Here is a 16,284-nt window from a genome sequence, read left to right on the forward strand (position 1 = left end):
TTTTTTTTTTTTTTTTTTTTTTTTTTTTTTTTTTTTTTTTTTTTTTTTTTTTTTTTTGTACGATTTATAATTTTTTTTTCATCACAATCCTTCTCATATTCAGTGCTTTGACTTGTAACAATGTCATATTAGGTTTTTCCTTAATCTTATTTTATATTTTTAGTCTTTCTAAAAAATCAGGCTCATTAGTTGTTACAAATTGATGTTTCAGTGAGAAAAAATAAAAAGGTTTTCAAATTTTAATTAGCCATTATTTAGTACAATTGAAATTATCAAGAACCAGTTTATTTGTCTACAAGTTCTAAAATAATATATATATATATATGCAGTCAACCATAGATGTACATATGCTATGTATTTATATATAGGGCCGGCTCTAAGGACTTCAAATTATTAGCCAGTAATTTAGCCAAATATCAAAAGTATCCGCTGCCAATCTGAGAAATTCTTAGCCAAAGGCAAACTTAACAATTTTTTATTACCCATTGGCAAAATGAGTCTTGTTTGATGGCGTGATCATCTTATTTGGACGTCATCACACTTTTCAACTGTGTTCAAGAGTCTTAGTAAACAGAGCGCATGCGTCGTTATTGCATTCCGTTGCTATGGCGACCGCTGCTGCTAAACTTACCGAGGCTGAAGAAGCCAAAGAACGTAGACTAGAATACCTTAAGTGTTATACACAAACGGAAAAAGGAAAGGATTCCGTTTGTAAACGCAAGCATGAAGCCCGTTCCTCAAAAAAATACCAAAATGGTTGACAGAATTGAACCCTACCGAAGAGCGAATGGTGGCTCTCTGAACTCATTCATGCAAATACGAGAACCTGGTGTTGATCACCAATTAGGGATAAAAGGATCCCTTATCAAAGTACCCAATGACTTGCACAGGACCGTGGACTGTCTTCCACGCAATACCAATGATTTATTCAATATTCATGTAAAATTGGAATAAAGCCTAGTTTTCAAATCCCATTTCATATATGAGCTTGTGAATCTGAAACGGGTGTATGATGAAGCTTACAATCTTCTTCGAACACCATTGTACCAATCCGAAAATGTTAATATTGATCTCGATTGGCTGGTTCCATGCCTGTTCAATCATCAAAAGAATTTGCACAGAATATGTGTGAGGTGCATTCAAATATGTCTGCAAAATTATGTACCGAGCAGTTCAGAATCAACAGTTAAAGATGTCCAAGATGAAAACACAATAAAGCTGCTTAAAAAAAAATTAGACGACAACCATTTTACCAATGGGTAGCCTGTGATCGCCGCAAGGAGATCACAAAATTTTTTAATACAGTACACTCTCGATTATCCGTGCGCGGATTATCCGGTTTGCGGATTATCCGTGCTCATTCCGGAGTCACACAAAAAATATAAAGAGAAACATTTTCAAGATTAAAAATACTNATGGAAGAAAATGTTTGATGGGTAGCCTGTGGTAGCCGCAAGGAGATCACAAAATTTTTTAATATATACTTTCAAGATTCCCTTCCTCTCCCATTCAAACTTAACTGTCGAAAAAGAAAATTCTAAATAAGATTTTCATCCTTTTAATTTCATTTTCACATATAAACTAATCATGAATATTTACACTGTTTGGCATTATTTAGGTTATCACGTCTGATTGGTTTTTAATTATGTAGAGAACTGATCTTATTTCTCAATGCTTTAAAAGTTAAAAAAAAAAATAAAAAAAGAAAGAAATAAAAAATGCCGCTGAGCAAGTTACGCTAAAATTTTTAATTTTGATCCAGTTAGCACAATAATGATGTCATTAAAAGTTGTAACACCGAATCATTTAGACAGGTTCAGTCCCAGAAATTTACGAAGGTGTAAAACAATTGAAAAAATTATAATTGAATTTTTCCTGTAAAAAATTTTCAAATCAAGATACAAATTTGCTATAAATTGAATTATTTTTTAAAATACGAATTCAAATAAAGAGTCAATTTGCAATTGGGGAGGATCAAATAAGAAATGAATGAGAAAGAAATATTAATAGGTTGGGGTTAATTTTAGATTGCTCCTTAGACTAGAGGGGGGGGGGCAGTAATATAAGGATAAACTCTAACCAAATTATGTTATTGTCATGTTATTGATCTGTAGTTGTCACGAGAAAATATAATTTTTGCAGAAATAGTTGGATGATAAGATGCATCTTGCTACCACTGAATGTGATTTATTAACACAATCTGTGGGAAAGAATTTTATAACGCGATATCGCGCGATCCGGTAACGAACGGAACAGTTTTGAGGAGAAGAAATAGTTCTCTAAATTCCATAGTAGGACAACTAGAATTGGATCTCATAAAACATTTTATAACCAGATCTTTTGATAAAATAAAAGACAAATTTCAAAAATATTTTTCTAGCAAATCAAATTGAATAATGGTTTACAAATGTAAAGATTTGTATCCAAAATGTCTGAGCTTGCATAGTGAAATGCTCTACTACAAATTAGTAATTTAATCAAAATGTCTCAATATTTCGTCGAAAAGAAGGCTTAAATTACAACCAATTTAATTTTGGCTTTGGACATACCTGAGTTGTAATAGATGACTACGCAACAAGCTATCAAGTTTGTTCAACACTGGCCCATAGCTTGTTCATACTAACCCCGTGTTATGGGATGGACAAAAACAACTTTTTTTTTAAAACAAAATATTATGAAAAACTAGACATTTTTCTGATTCCGGATATAAACCAGAATGCAGGTAAGCTTCCAAATTATTGTTATAAATTATTTTCATGAGTCAAAAGTTATATTAAGTATGGTGTTTTGATAAATTTGTAAAAATATCCACACTGGCCCCCGTTCCCTTAGTTACTATCACTTTGTCATATTAATTAATATTTTTGGTTTAGGTGTCTTAGAACTAAATATTGTATGTGTAGCGTATCTACCACTACAAAATTACAACTACAATTCACTAATATAAGACATGTTAACTCGACTTATGTCGGGGTACCTTTTCATAGATGACAGTTGACTTAGTCGATAACAATTCATTCCCCACATTGGTGACCCGGACGTGATGTGAACATGCCTATTTTGGCAGTAACGCCCACTTCGATCTGAACACGCCTACTTCGTTAGATGGTCCACATTGAACAGTTGACTTGCTACTTGTGACTGCGATATTATCCACCTCCTCGCACTGTTGCTACTCAGTCTCGTCTCGATCACACAATACGTCAACCTGCATATACCCGATTGCTAAAGGCAACACAGGAGTGACTACGGCCTGATCTTAATACAGCTCTCATGACTAATGTTTAAAACCCGGTGACCTTAATCCAGCTATCCCGGACTGTCACAAATACAGCAACTAGAGATATCCATGTATCAAATTCTATCACTGCTATAATTCTGGTGGGTGAGTACTGTAGCGTATCTACCACTACAAAATTACAACTACAATTCACTAGTATATAAGACATGTTAACTCGAATCTATGTTGGGGTACCTTTTCATAGATGACAATTGACATAGTCTATAACGACTCATTCCCCACATATATATCAACCAAACTTATGAAAATCCACGTACCATTGTCTTACCATATTGTCTTACCACTTTGAAGAACTCCTTAGATTAAAAATATTGTGGGTAAAAAAATACTTCAAATAACTGTTTTTACACTTTATTGCTACTGCAGTTAATTTTAATGCAATAAAGAGCTTTAATGAATCTAAAGTATTTTCTCCCATTATTTGTAATCGTAAGTTTATTTGTGAACGAAAATAAAATAGTCTTTAAACGTTTGACTAATTTATTTTTATTTAATTTTTTTTTAGGAAGACCTGAAATTTTTAAAATAAATTTGAATCCTGCTGCTTTTCCTGCTGATTTCTTTAAAACGAATCCTACATCTGAGAAATATGTCAGCCTTATAGTTAACAGTCAACAGTTTCAGAAAGAAATCCAGATTCCAATAACTAATAAAGCTGGATATGTATTCATTCAGACCGACAAACCAATATATACTCCAAAGCAAAAAACAGGTATATATAAATAATTAAATTCTGATTAGTTTATTTAAGAAAAAAATTTCCGTCTAATATTAAAATATGTACATAAAATTGGAATTTAATATTTTGAAAATTGAAAATTTGTATTAAAAATAGATTTATAAAATATTTTCATAAATAAATAGTAAAATTAGTAGAAAGTGGCGTAATGACAGCCATGAATAAATATATTTAGAATTTTTTAAATTTTTTGAGAAAATTATAAAAATTGCAAAATATCAAAATAAATTAAAAAATCGCACATTATCAGAAAAAAAACATTATTGAAATATGACAAATAATTATAGAGGTTAATTATGGTAAAAGTGGAACTAAAGTAATTAAACTCGTTATTTTATTCAATAAACTGAAAGGTATTTATAATAACTTTTATCAAGTATAATAACTATGAACGGTTGAACAAAATTTGTTATTAATAGTGAATATTATAAAATTAACCATGCCTAATGTGTGAATATAGTAAAATTAACGCTATGGGAGAACCAAAGATCTGTGTGATTTTTACCAAGGAGCTTTGGTAATGATTTCGGCAAAATTAACAGAAAAATATAGTTTTATAACATGAGATAAAATTTGGTAATTTTCTCATGATACTTTAGAGCATGGCATAAAAACTATTTATTAGGTTAAATTTGCTTTCCAGTTTTGTATTTTTTACTAAATGCATGGTAATAATAATTATAATTTTGATGAACAAAATTTCTGGTAAACCGTTACCTTATGATCGGAAAACCTACCAAAAAAATAAATTAAATACCATGCATTTTTATTTTATTACTAGAATTATGATTTTTTTTAAAGAGAAATCTCATTACCACACAGTACTGTAATTTTACCAGAATTTTGTTTTTCCGTATAAGCATTTATAAATAAGTGTCAGAGAAGTCCTTAAGATATGCTTTTTATTTGTGCATATTTTCCTTGTTTGTTGATGTTTATTAAAAAAGGTATATATATTAGTCACAATTTTAAAGATTGCATTTTTTTATCAACTTTCTATTTGATTTATTTGTAAATGAATCAAATTTTTTTTTAAACAACTGCATTGATGATTTTAAATTTGAATATACTATTAGATACCATAATACGAGTAAAATTTCGGGATTATTTAAAGTACGAGTAGAAAGTTTATGATAAAGATTTAAAAACCATAACTGAACTAAGAAAAGAATTTTTTTACAGAGAAAAATGAATAATTCAATGGAAGAAAATGTTTGTGAATATTTTAAAATAAGTCATTTTTCATGCTACAGAATGTATTTTACAAAAATTAAGTGCTTTTTTAAATTTAATATAAATATTTTGGTTATAAGTATAGAATATTATTTCATCGCAAGTCTTTAAATAAGTGGGTTTACAAAGACAAATATTCCTTTTAAACAGCTTTCCGGTGTTCTGCTGATGATATTAAAGGGTTTCTGAAAATTGAACAAATATGTGTTAAAATAGCTTTGATTCAAATACAGTCAAATTTGAAACCCCATGATTGAGTATATAGCATATACATATTCATGAACATTTACCATTAATGACCAACCCCATGATTGAACCCATTATTGAGTATATAGCATATACATATTCATGAACATTTACGCCTTTTGAGCGAAATGCATATATTCTTTTTTGAGCAAAATACATATTCTCACTTTTGAGCAAAATGCATATATCCTTTTTTGCGCAAAATACGCATTTTCATTTTTGAGCAAAATGCACATATTCTTTGTTGAACAAAATACATATTCTCATTTTTGAGCAAGATGCATATATTCTTCTTTGAGCAAAATACATATTTTTATTTTTGAGCAAAGTACATATATTCTTTGTTGAGCAAAATAATACATATTCTCATTTTTGAGCAAAATGCATATATTCTTTTTCGAGCAAAATACATATTCTCATTTTTGAGGAAAATGCATATTCTCATTTTTGAGGTAAAAGCATATTCTCATTTTTGAACAAAATGTATAATCTCAAAAGATATGCATCATATACTTATTTTGAGTTTGTTGCTTAAACGAGAATAGGCATGGTTTCAGAAATAAGTATATACTGTTTCGAACATGTCACTGTACTCAATAATGAGTGCTAGAGTTTTCAAATTCGACTATATTTGTTTCGGAGCTGTGACACACTTTTCTCTATTTTGAGAAACGTTTTTTACAGTATGCATAGACACTTATTTTTTAAATATATTAAAAAAAATCCTTTAGCTTGTTTTTCCGCTTAACTATTCAATTTTGTTTTATCTACCTGATTTCAACAAAAGGGAAATACTTTGATTCAGAAATGCATTAAGTGATGCTGATTTTTTTCTGAGAAAATAAGTAAATACAGCGTTATTTTTCTTACCTATTGATTTTTCCTTTACTTTAATTTTATATCATTTTACTGTTTCTTACAGTATGAAATTCCCATTCATAGGATTGGATACTTGCAACTCGAGAAGTGAAGCTAGCCTAACCATGTGATTTAAATCAGATTTAATTGGATAACTGTAAGTGACGTCACGCGTGTGTGACAAAGCTTATTGGCTTCTGCACAGACAAATGTCACGATTTACCTACGATGATGTCACTTGCAAGTATCCAATTGAATTTTGTAACACATAGGGTTGAGAGACAGTTTATTATATTTGAAATACGTAAAATTGTTTTGTATTGACTAAAATTATTAAGAAAGCTTCACTTTTTTTATATCAGTAGAAATGAACTATAATTTATAAAAATATAGCTTAAAAGCAATAGTTATCGTTACCTGAACATTTAACAGCAATAAATATATATTTGCCGCTTAATTATATTTAATTGTATTCGTATTACACCATCCGATAACAACAATCCACACGAAGCGGTAAAACGGTAAAATTACCGTACTTGTATGGTAATAACATTTCTCGTAAAAAACTCATAATTCTGGCAATAAAACCAAAATATGCAGTGTTTAAACCATACATCTGTTAATTTTCCGTGCGTATGGTAACAGTTTACCGGTGATTCTGGTTTACAACTTTATAGCTTTTTTTTACCACTAATAGTAAATTTACAAAACTGTAAAAAATACCATATATTACTGCTAATTTTAACAAAAGTCATTACCAAAGTGCTTCTATAAAAATTATCGTGCTTTTTGGTGTTCCCATGGAGCCAAAGGCACCCTAACTTTTACCACATTCTGGTAGTTCGACCGTGCTCATTGATAGAAGAGTTTTGGTATTTTAATTTAATAACTTGAATGTTGTGTGAAAATAAGAAATACACAAAGTGTAAAGTTAATCTATGTTTTTTTTATTTAAAAATTTACTTATTTACTTGTTTGCTTCTAGCACACATTCGAATCATTCCCCTTAATGAGGATGCATTGCCATCAAACAAACCTTTTAAGTTGCAAATCAGAGTAAGTATTTCAGAGTATTTTTGCAAACCACCAATTGCAATTTTTAATGTATTTTACATGGTTTAAGTAATTGATTGAATTTTTCAGTTTATCCATTATGAACACAAAGCACATCTTTACAGTAAAAATTGAGAAAAATCTCATTCCGATAAGATCATTTTAAAATCTTGACTCAAGGACGTGTATTTTACATGGTTTAAATAATTGATTGAATTTTTCATTTTATCTATTATGAACACCAAGCACATCGTCACCTTAAATTGAGAAAAATCTCATTCCGATAAGATCATTTTGAAATCTTGACTCAAGGACGTAGTATCACAGTTTATTGCATGTAATATTATAGTAAAAATGTGTTGTTAAACAATACCGTGTTATTAAACAATACGAATAACTATTTATTAACAACATATCTTATGTAAGACATTTAAAAACATAGACCATATTTGAACAGTCTTTTTATGAAAACGACTTGCGCAGGTTTGTCATAAACTTTTTGGTTTTTTAAGTTTCATAACTTAATTTAGGTTTATTTAATTTTAAATTATTTAAGATCTGAACTTTGTTCCAAAGTTAAAAATCATTTTAGGATCCATTTTTTTGGTAGGATGCATATTTTGTCTACAAACTTTATTCTCAACTTTTGTGAAATCCATAGCTTCTTGGGGAGTTTATTTGCAAGTTAAAACCTGTGGTATTTACGTGATTTTGCAGGCTGTTAGAAATCACCATTTCAAATAATTAAGAAAAATCATGTATAATAACCAACCATTCTTGCAGTTTTCTATATCTTTTTTTAGAATCACATTAAAATGATGTCAAAATAGTTATATAAAAATATTTACAATCATTTTGTACGCAATCTCCTGTTATAGCAAACGTTTGGATAATTGTATCGTAATTGGGATGATTGGGATTTCACTATATTAATGTAACACGACCCGACTGGTCGTTTCAAAATTTAAAAATGAAAGCCTCTTTCTTTATAAAGTAATCTGCCGTTCAGTCTAGCATTAATTTAGCATTTGTCATTCATTCTGTCATCTGTACTTTATTCTAGCACTAATTTTAGCAAAAAATTAAATTTATTTAAAAAGTTGACAATTTAGGTTAACTTTCATAATGAAGTAAGCATTTTAAAAACAAAATACATGTCACATTTCTACTCATTATATACGGCATTTACGCATCTCTAACTTTTGTATTTTCATTTTGTCAATATAGAGTGTTGTTTGTGAGATATTTGAAAAAAAAACCCCGCAAAATCACCTTATTTCAAGTCACGTTTCTCTCTTTTTTTTCCGATTTAGGAATTGGTTATCTTCTTTTCTGGTGGAGATAACTTTGCTAATTCATATTGCGACATTACCAAAGCAGTCAAAAAACAATTGCTATAAATTTTGTTGTTGTTGAATTGAGCTTGTTTCTGCTTTAAAATTACTGACTATTATCAAAATTGAAGTTAAAAAATACGCTTGGTAGAGGTTGAAAACTAATGTTCGTGCAAAAAAAAAAAAAGAAAAAAACCCTTCAAAATTTAACAAATTGGTAGTGAGAAAAGCGAAAAAAAATGTCTATTTAATTGCCGGTGGATATATTGAGAGGACTTGAAGGATAGCTATGAAAACCACTTCTAAGTTTTCAGGATGCCGATAGATTGGTTTTAGATTTTTTGCCCACCTTCTTCACTAGTGATTCATCAGATTTGGATAGCACTTTTGTTTCTTCCTCGCTAAAATACTAGTTTAAGATCCCTAATGTATGTACGCTTTTGACAAAGATTTAAAAAAATATATATAGGGCAGTAATGTATCCAGGTATCCGTCCTTAGGTTAAGAAGCTAAGACAGTCTTCTACCTATTGGTGCTCCGGTCTTAGGACTAACAGAAGCTGCACTTCTCCCCTCCTCAGGGTAGTAGACCAGGCCTTGACCCTTTCTTGTAATAGGAAAATCTGTACGACCGTCTCGAGCCTCGCCAGTGGCCACTTAAGGAGTTTACGTTTTTCTGAGGGTTTAAAAACATACCTTTGTGCCACAAACACCAGGCTTCATCTAAACACATTTTGGACTGTTTGGAACTTATATGGGAGGAAATTTATGCATTTCCTCTTCTTGCTTATGGTTTTTTGAATGGCAACTGATTCCTGGCAGTGATTACTTTAGACCATGTAAATTCAATTTCTAATAAAAATGCAGAAATTTTTTTAAAAATTTCTCTTTTATTAATGTTTTAGAATCCACAAAATGTTGTTGTAGAAGAAACATTCTTTGACAGAAAATCTAGAAGATCACAGAAAGTATTCATATCTCATATTTATAAATTTCCAACTTTTCCTGTTTTGGGTGAGTGGGCTGCTACTGTCAATTATGGCCATGAGGTGAGCATTTTTTATACTTGTTTAGTTTTTAAAAATGGTGCTATAGATGTAATTTTTATAAATATGGATGAATGATAAATGCTTTACGTGTATTTTTGTTTTAGTTGCACCCTAAAAATTTATCAATAGCGCCATTCCTTAATTCCAATGCATGCATGTTTATTTCTTATTTTAAAAACTTTTACTAGTATGTTATTATTTACTCGTGCAAAAAAAAGAAGCATATTTTGATATATAATTTGGCATATGCATCAGAAATTTGTCTTAAGCCCTCCTTTTATCAAGTAACCACTTTTAGAATCAATCTGCACTCCACACTTAGAACATTTTACAGGTCAGTTCGGCAAAATTTCAGATCCAATGTTATTTCAATTGCATTTCACAGATTATTTCGTCTTTGAATATTTATAACATTAATGCAATAGGATATGACGTAGTGACAAGTGACGTAGTGAGAGTATCTCGATCTTGATTGGTTGTCGAAACGTGGCATTTGTTTACGTTAGCAAATGTTCTTTCCATTCTATTTCGAGTAAGCTAAGCCAATCAAGTATTACTTCTCTTAAGTGACATTTGTTACACAAAGATTCATTCACGAAGGTTTCAATTTTTTCACGATATTTTTCTTACTTAACACAAAGACAGGCACGAAACTATATAGATTATAAACAAACTAACTTTGCATCGAAGTCACCAGGTATGCAAAAGAAAACTATATCACGGTAACAATAAAATACATAAACAAATAATAAATCTAAGTTGAGTAAAAGACGTAGACGAGGAAGAATTATATTTCAATAAATTCGATGTTCGATTCGGCGCTGTATTTAATTAATTTCACGTTATTAGCATTCTAACTTATGTGGAGAAACTTAGCACAACTTTTAGACGCCATTTTGCTTATAAATGATTAGCTGACGCTGACGTCATAGGCCTCAAGTGTGAGTATCCATGATCTTCTTCTTCGCGAAGTGCAAGTACCCAATTGCTTAAACGATTCTCCTAATATCATAAATATTTTGTAAAGTAAGAATGCATTGAAAAAAAATTTACTCTAAAAGTTTAGCTTTTAGATAAATTTCTACAATAAATATTTTTATTTCGTATTAAGACCAATAAACAAAAAGAATCGGAGCAGTTTCACAAACCACAATTACGGAAATTTTGCATTGAGAACAATGGTACGGTTGAAACTACTAGAATATGACTTTATGGAAACACCAAAAAGTACAATAATTTTTACCGAAGCACTTTGGTCATTACTTATGGTAAAATGAACAAAAAAATATGTTGTTATTGCCATGCTGGTAGTAAATGTGGTAAAATTTTGAAATTTTATCATGATACCTTAGAGCAGGGCATAAAAACCATTTATTCGGTTAAATTTACTTTTCATTTTCGCATTTTCACTAAATGGTAATAAGAACTATAATTTTCGGTAATAAGAACTATAATTTTGAAAACCTAAATTTTCGGTAAACCATTACCACGCCAACGGAAAAATTATCCATTGAATGGTTTTTATATTGTATATTTAGGTTCGATTACAAGAATTATGTTTTTTTTTTTAATTAGAAAAGTCATTAACATACAAGAATGGCAATTTTATCAGAATTGTTTTAGCCGTTATGAGTGGTAAAGTACTTTGCTTCTTTCGCTGATATTTTTCAAAATTAAATGCAAGGAGTCGAATACCAACAATGAATTAAATTTAATGTCTATTATTTCAATTAATCGAAAATTATTAATAACTAGGAGGCTTCGCCCCCTGCTCGCTGGCGCTCGCCAACCCCCGGAACTGCTTTCGCAGTTCATTTCGGATTGCTTCACAATTCGATGCTTGATTTGCTCGCTCATTGGATACGTTCTTAACGTCTAGTTTTTGTATACTTTTTTGACTACTGAAGTTTCGAAAACTTTTCACTGNGAGCAATTTAACCAGAATTTTTTTCGCCGTTATGAGTGGTAAAGTATTTTGTTTCTTTCGCTGATATTTTTCAAGTCGAATACCAACAATGAATTAAATTTAATGTGTATTATTTCAATTAATCGAAAATTATTTATAATGTTTCATACAAATTAAAATCTGACATTTCTCTTCATTTCATAATTAGCTAGAAAACAGTTTTATAATCAAGTTATTTCATTATCACAAAAAAACTAATTATTAAGTACTATTGGTAATGTTATTTTATATTTCTCTTGAGTTGTTAAGCAAAGTGCAATGAAAATAGCAAGAAAAATTTTTCCGAACTAAACCAATTACTTTGACTTACAAGCTTTTCCATACTTTAAGCTATTTAATATAGAGTTTTTTTAAACTTATGGGATATACGTGAAATTGTTTTTTTTATTTTTATTTTAGTTGCAACAAAATTCCACTGTGCATTTTGAGTTGCAGGAATATGGTAAGCTTTCAGTTACTATCATTATATTTTTTTCCTATTTCACCCCTTTAACTATTTTTTTTTACTCCAACTTATGAGAGATATAAGAAATTTTGGAGATATGCCATTTGTAATAATAAACATCAGTGTTACTGGAACCTTTATCAACTATTATTATTATTTTTTTTTGTAGTTTTGCCAACTTTTACTGTGGATCTTAAAGCACCTGAAGTTATTCTTGAAAGTGATGAAACTATTACTGCTTCAGTCCAAGCTAAGTATGAAGAGAGTTTTAATACTGAAATTGAGATCATAAAATTATGTAAAAAATCACATAGTAACTTTTATATTGTTGAACTTTCTATAACTTAATGTAGCAGATGCAAAATAACATAAAAAAGGCGTGAGATCAGACGTATTTATTTAGTTGTGAGCTGATTTTTGTAAGCGAAACAAAATTTAATTGTATTTTTCTTGATATACGGATAGCTTTGTTTTGTGTTTGATCTTTGATAGATTGTTCAGATTTTTAATTAATAGATGGCAGCACAATTTTTCCATGTTGCAACATTTGAAATGTTTCTGCACTATTCATGAAACATGTAAGAAATTCAAACGAAAACTTAATTAGTGAATACGCAAATGTGGATTATTTTTACGTTATAGCGAAGCAATGTGAATCTTTCCACAACACTTTTAAACAATGCAGATATTTCAAGCATAAAGTTTTTTATTTTATTTCCAAAGGCAGGCCAATTTAAAAGAACAAAAAGGATAAAATAACAAGAAAAACAAGGCAAAAAAAGATAAATAGAATAGAATGCATAGTGACATGCTTAGCCCATACGGGCCCCAGCCTCCCAGTATCGTCCACACAGAGTAATGAGGTGAGCGCAGGAAATATGGGGAAGGTCCATGTCCTCTCCAAGGCGACAGAGCTTGCATTTAGGGCAGTCAAAAATGTTTACACTAAAAAGGTGTTTGGCCAGACAGTCATGGCCCGTTACAAGTCTAAAGAGAGCAACTGCCTTAAACCTGGGCTGATTTGGGATTGTTAAAATATGGTTGAACCAGGTTTTGTGTATATTGCTTTTACGGACATTCTCTGAGAACATGTTCCGGAATTGGTTTCGAACCAGCAATTTAAATGAGTGCTGAGAGATGGATCAACGAGATGCTTGGGCAATAGTTGTTCCTTCTTGGCCAAGAAATCAGTCAAGCATCTATTATATATAGTTCTCTTACGTGGCTCCCAGATTTTGACTGTATTTCTTTTCCGCCGGTGGCAACGTTTGCTTTGTTTTGAAAACACCAAAGCATTCTGCCTTTTAATGATGTGTTTCTGATCTNAATAGAATGCATAGTGACATGCTTAGCCCATACGGGCCCCAGCCTCCCAGTATCGTCCACACAGAGTAATGAGGTGAGAGCAGGACAGACGGAAATATGGGGAAGGTCCATGTCCTCTCCAAGGCGACAGAGCTTGCATTTAGGGCAGTCAAAAATGTTTACACTAAAAAGGTGTTTGGCCAGACAGTCATGGCCCGTTACAAGTCTAAAGAGAGCAACTGCCTTAAACCTGGGCTGATTTGGGATAGTTAAAATATGGTTGAACCCAGTTTTGTGTATATTGCTTTTACGGAAATTCTCTGAGAGCATGTTCCGGAATTGGTTTCGAACCAGCAATTTAAATGAGTGCTGAGAGATGGATCAACGAGATGCTTGGGCAATAGTTGTTCCTTCTTGGCCAAGAAATCAGTCAAGCATAAAGTATATTTCATGTTTCTGCTGTTATTTTATTTGTATGGACGCGAATGTTGCCAACTTAGAGGAGTAAAAAGTACTCATTTTAAATCATTTCTTAATTTTTTATTACTTTCACTGTAACAAATAAGTTTTGGTACACGTGGTAACAATTATTTTATTTATATCAATTATTATTTTTAATATTTTAATAATTATTGCTTATTTAATTATAATTAATGCCTATTCGTTTTCTACGAGAGTTTCTACTGCTTAATTTTCTTTACTATATATCTTAATGAGTTTAAAATTTAGGTGTCTAAAAGTTATGATACCAATTCTGAGATTTAAAGTAGTAATACAATATTATTATGAAATTAATCTATTAAAAATGTTTGGTTTTCCATGCTTTTTAAACTATTGTTAATTTTTACTCAATACATTTCTGTATTTTGATTTGGTCTCAAAAGCTTATCAACTCAGTTTTGTTTGTCCAAAATGACCACTGACTATAACTTAAGCTGCTATTTAAACAAATAATATCAGTTTCGTTTTAATAAGCAAAATATAATCGAAGCTTTTGTGCCTAAAAATCGAATATGATTGTTAATTGGTTATTATAAAATTATCGGTAATTGCGGGAAGTTAATAAAATAGCTATTGATCAAAATTCTCGGTAAAATGATGGAATTAATAATGGGAAATTATTCTACTACCATAATATTGTATTTATCATTTGACTACTTATTCATGTAAATGAAATAATAGTTAAAGGTAGGCAGTTATTTATTTGTCCCAAATGCTGAATAACATGTTTACGCAGTAAATTAAAGACAACTTAATATTAGTGTCGTATATTGATATACAATTTAAGTATACTAATATGTTTTTCACGACATATTCCGATCAAATTGCTTAAGTTTCATAGAGCTTTTTTTTCTGAGAATGTTTGACTAAGGTTGGGTAGGTTTGTGTTTCAGAAACAAAAAGCTGACTCTTATTTCTGTCTTGATTTAAACTCTAAAGCTAAACATATTTAACGCAACAGAAGACCAAAAAAAAAGTATTTGACACTGGATATTATAAATCCTCAGCTGAGTCAGAAATAAATATTGCGTAAAAGATTAAAATCAATTCATAAAAGAAGTTAGCTGGGCTGGAAAAAGTTTATTGGTAAGCTTAGAAATAGGCAAAGAATATAGAAAGAAGTCCAACTCTTCGAATACGTAACTAACGCGGGCAACTGCTTGGTGTGGTGGTACGCTACACCATTAAAACAACTTATAGAATGAACAGCATACTCAGATTTAGCAGAATATGATATGTACTAAGATCCAGCGCATGAGCATAGGAAGTAAAGTGACAGTCAGGAGGTACGTCACCAGTGAACCGGTTGTTGGGCAACTTTACATGTATGGTTGGGTACGCTGCCTCTCGTCTTTCTATTCTCTCCATACCACAATTTATTAGCAGATTTTATAAACATGGATGATATAAAAGTATACTCAGAGAAATATCTTAATTAATAGTACAGTACTGTTTATAAATACAGTACTGTTTATAAATGCAGTACTGTTTATTAATAGTGTAAGAAAAAACCAACCCCATAATCAAGGGCGCCGGCAGCCGGGTGCAAGGGGGTGCACTTGCACCCCCCTGGCTTTTTCTTTAATCAATTAAAGAGTATACATTTTTTTATTAAAAATATTTCTATTTAAAAACAAATAATTAAGTAATTATTGATATATAACAATTAAAAATTGTTTAATCAAGCAAGAATTGTAATCGCCTTGTTAGCTGTCCAAATATGCTTATAATTATATGCTTGCTTTCAATGAATTCTGAGTCATCTTTGATTCTTTTCTTATGCCCACTGAGCATGCACTAGCTACACTGGTGTGCAAAACTTAAGCAACAAGTGGTTTTTCGGCCGGCCACAGCTCCCCAACAAAGTATAAGATAGCCATGAAATTGCAGTATAATATGCACGTAATTCAGTAGAAAGATTATTTGTATGCAAATTTTAGAAATAAAACGTCGTAGTTGATGTAAGTGTACGTAAACCTTGTGGGTCGGCGCGAGCAGGTCAAAGTTGTGATAAGAGGATGAAGAGCACCATAGTTAAAGACATTTGCTGCAAGTGCAAGTGATTTGTTTTGTGAAACATGTCTTCAAGAAATCATTTAGACGACTTTACTCGAGGAAGAATGATTGGGAAGCTTGAAGAGGGGCGTAGTGTGACCAGTGTCACCGAAGAATTCGGGATCAACAAAAGTGTTGTTTCTCGTGCTTGGAATGCCTTTAAAACTACTGGTACATCCCTCTGAAATTTTAATAACCAA

General features: G+C 30.9%; 1 protein-coding gene across 1 annotated transcript in view; it reads left to right on the top strand.

Annotated features, from left to right (window-relative positions):
- LOC107446216 (A.superbus venom factor 1) overlaps positions 1-16,284 on the top strand; it is an 88,660-nt gene that overhangs the window by 5,062 nt on the left and 67,314 nt on the right. The window contains exons 3-7 of the mRNA XM_071186913.1: positions 3,807-4,013; positions 7,363-7,433; positions 9,669-9,812; positions 12,178-12,220; positions 12,393-12,477. Coding sequence (XP_071043014.1) covers positions 3,807-4,013; positions 7,363-7,433; positions 9,669-9,812; positions 12,178-12,220; positions 12,393-12,477 — 550 coding nt within the window. The remainder of the gene's footprint in view (positions 1-3,806; positions 4,014-7,362; positions 7,434-9,668; positions 9,813-12,177; positions 12,221-12,392; positions 12,478-16,284) is intronic.

The sequence above is a fragment of the Parasteatoda tepidariorum genome, chromosome 10 (genome assembly GCF_043381705.1).
Source record: "Parasteatoda tepidariorum isolate YZ-2023 chromosome 10, CAS_Ptep_4.0, whole genome shotgun sequence".
Classification (NCBI taxonomy): domain Eukaryota; kingdom Metazoa; phylum Arthropoda; class Arachnida; order Araneae; family Theridiidae; genus Parasteatoda; species Parasteatoda tepidariorum.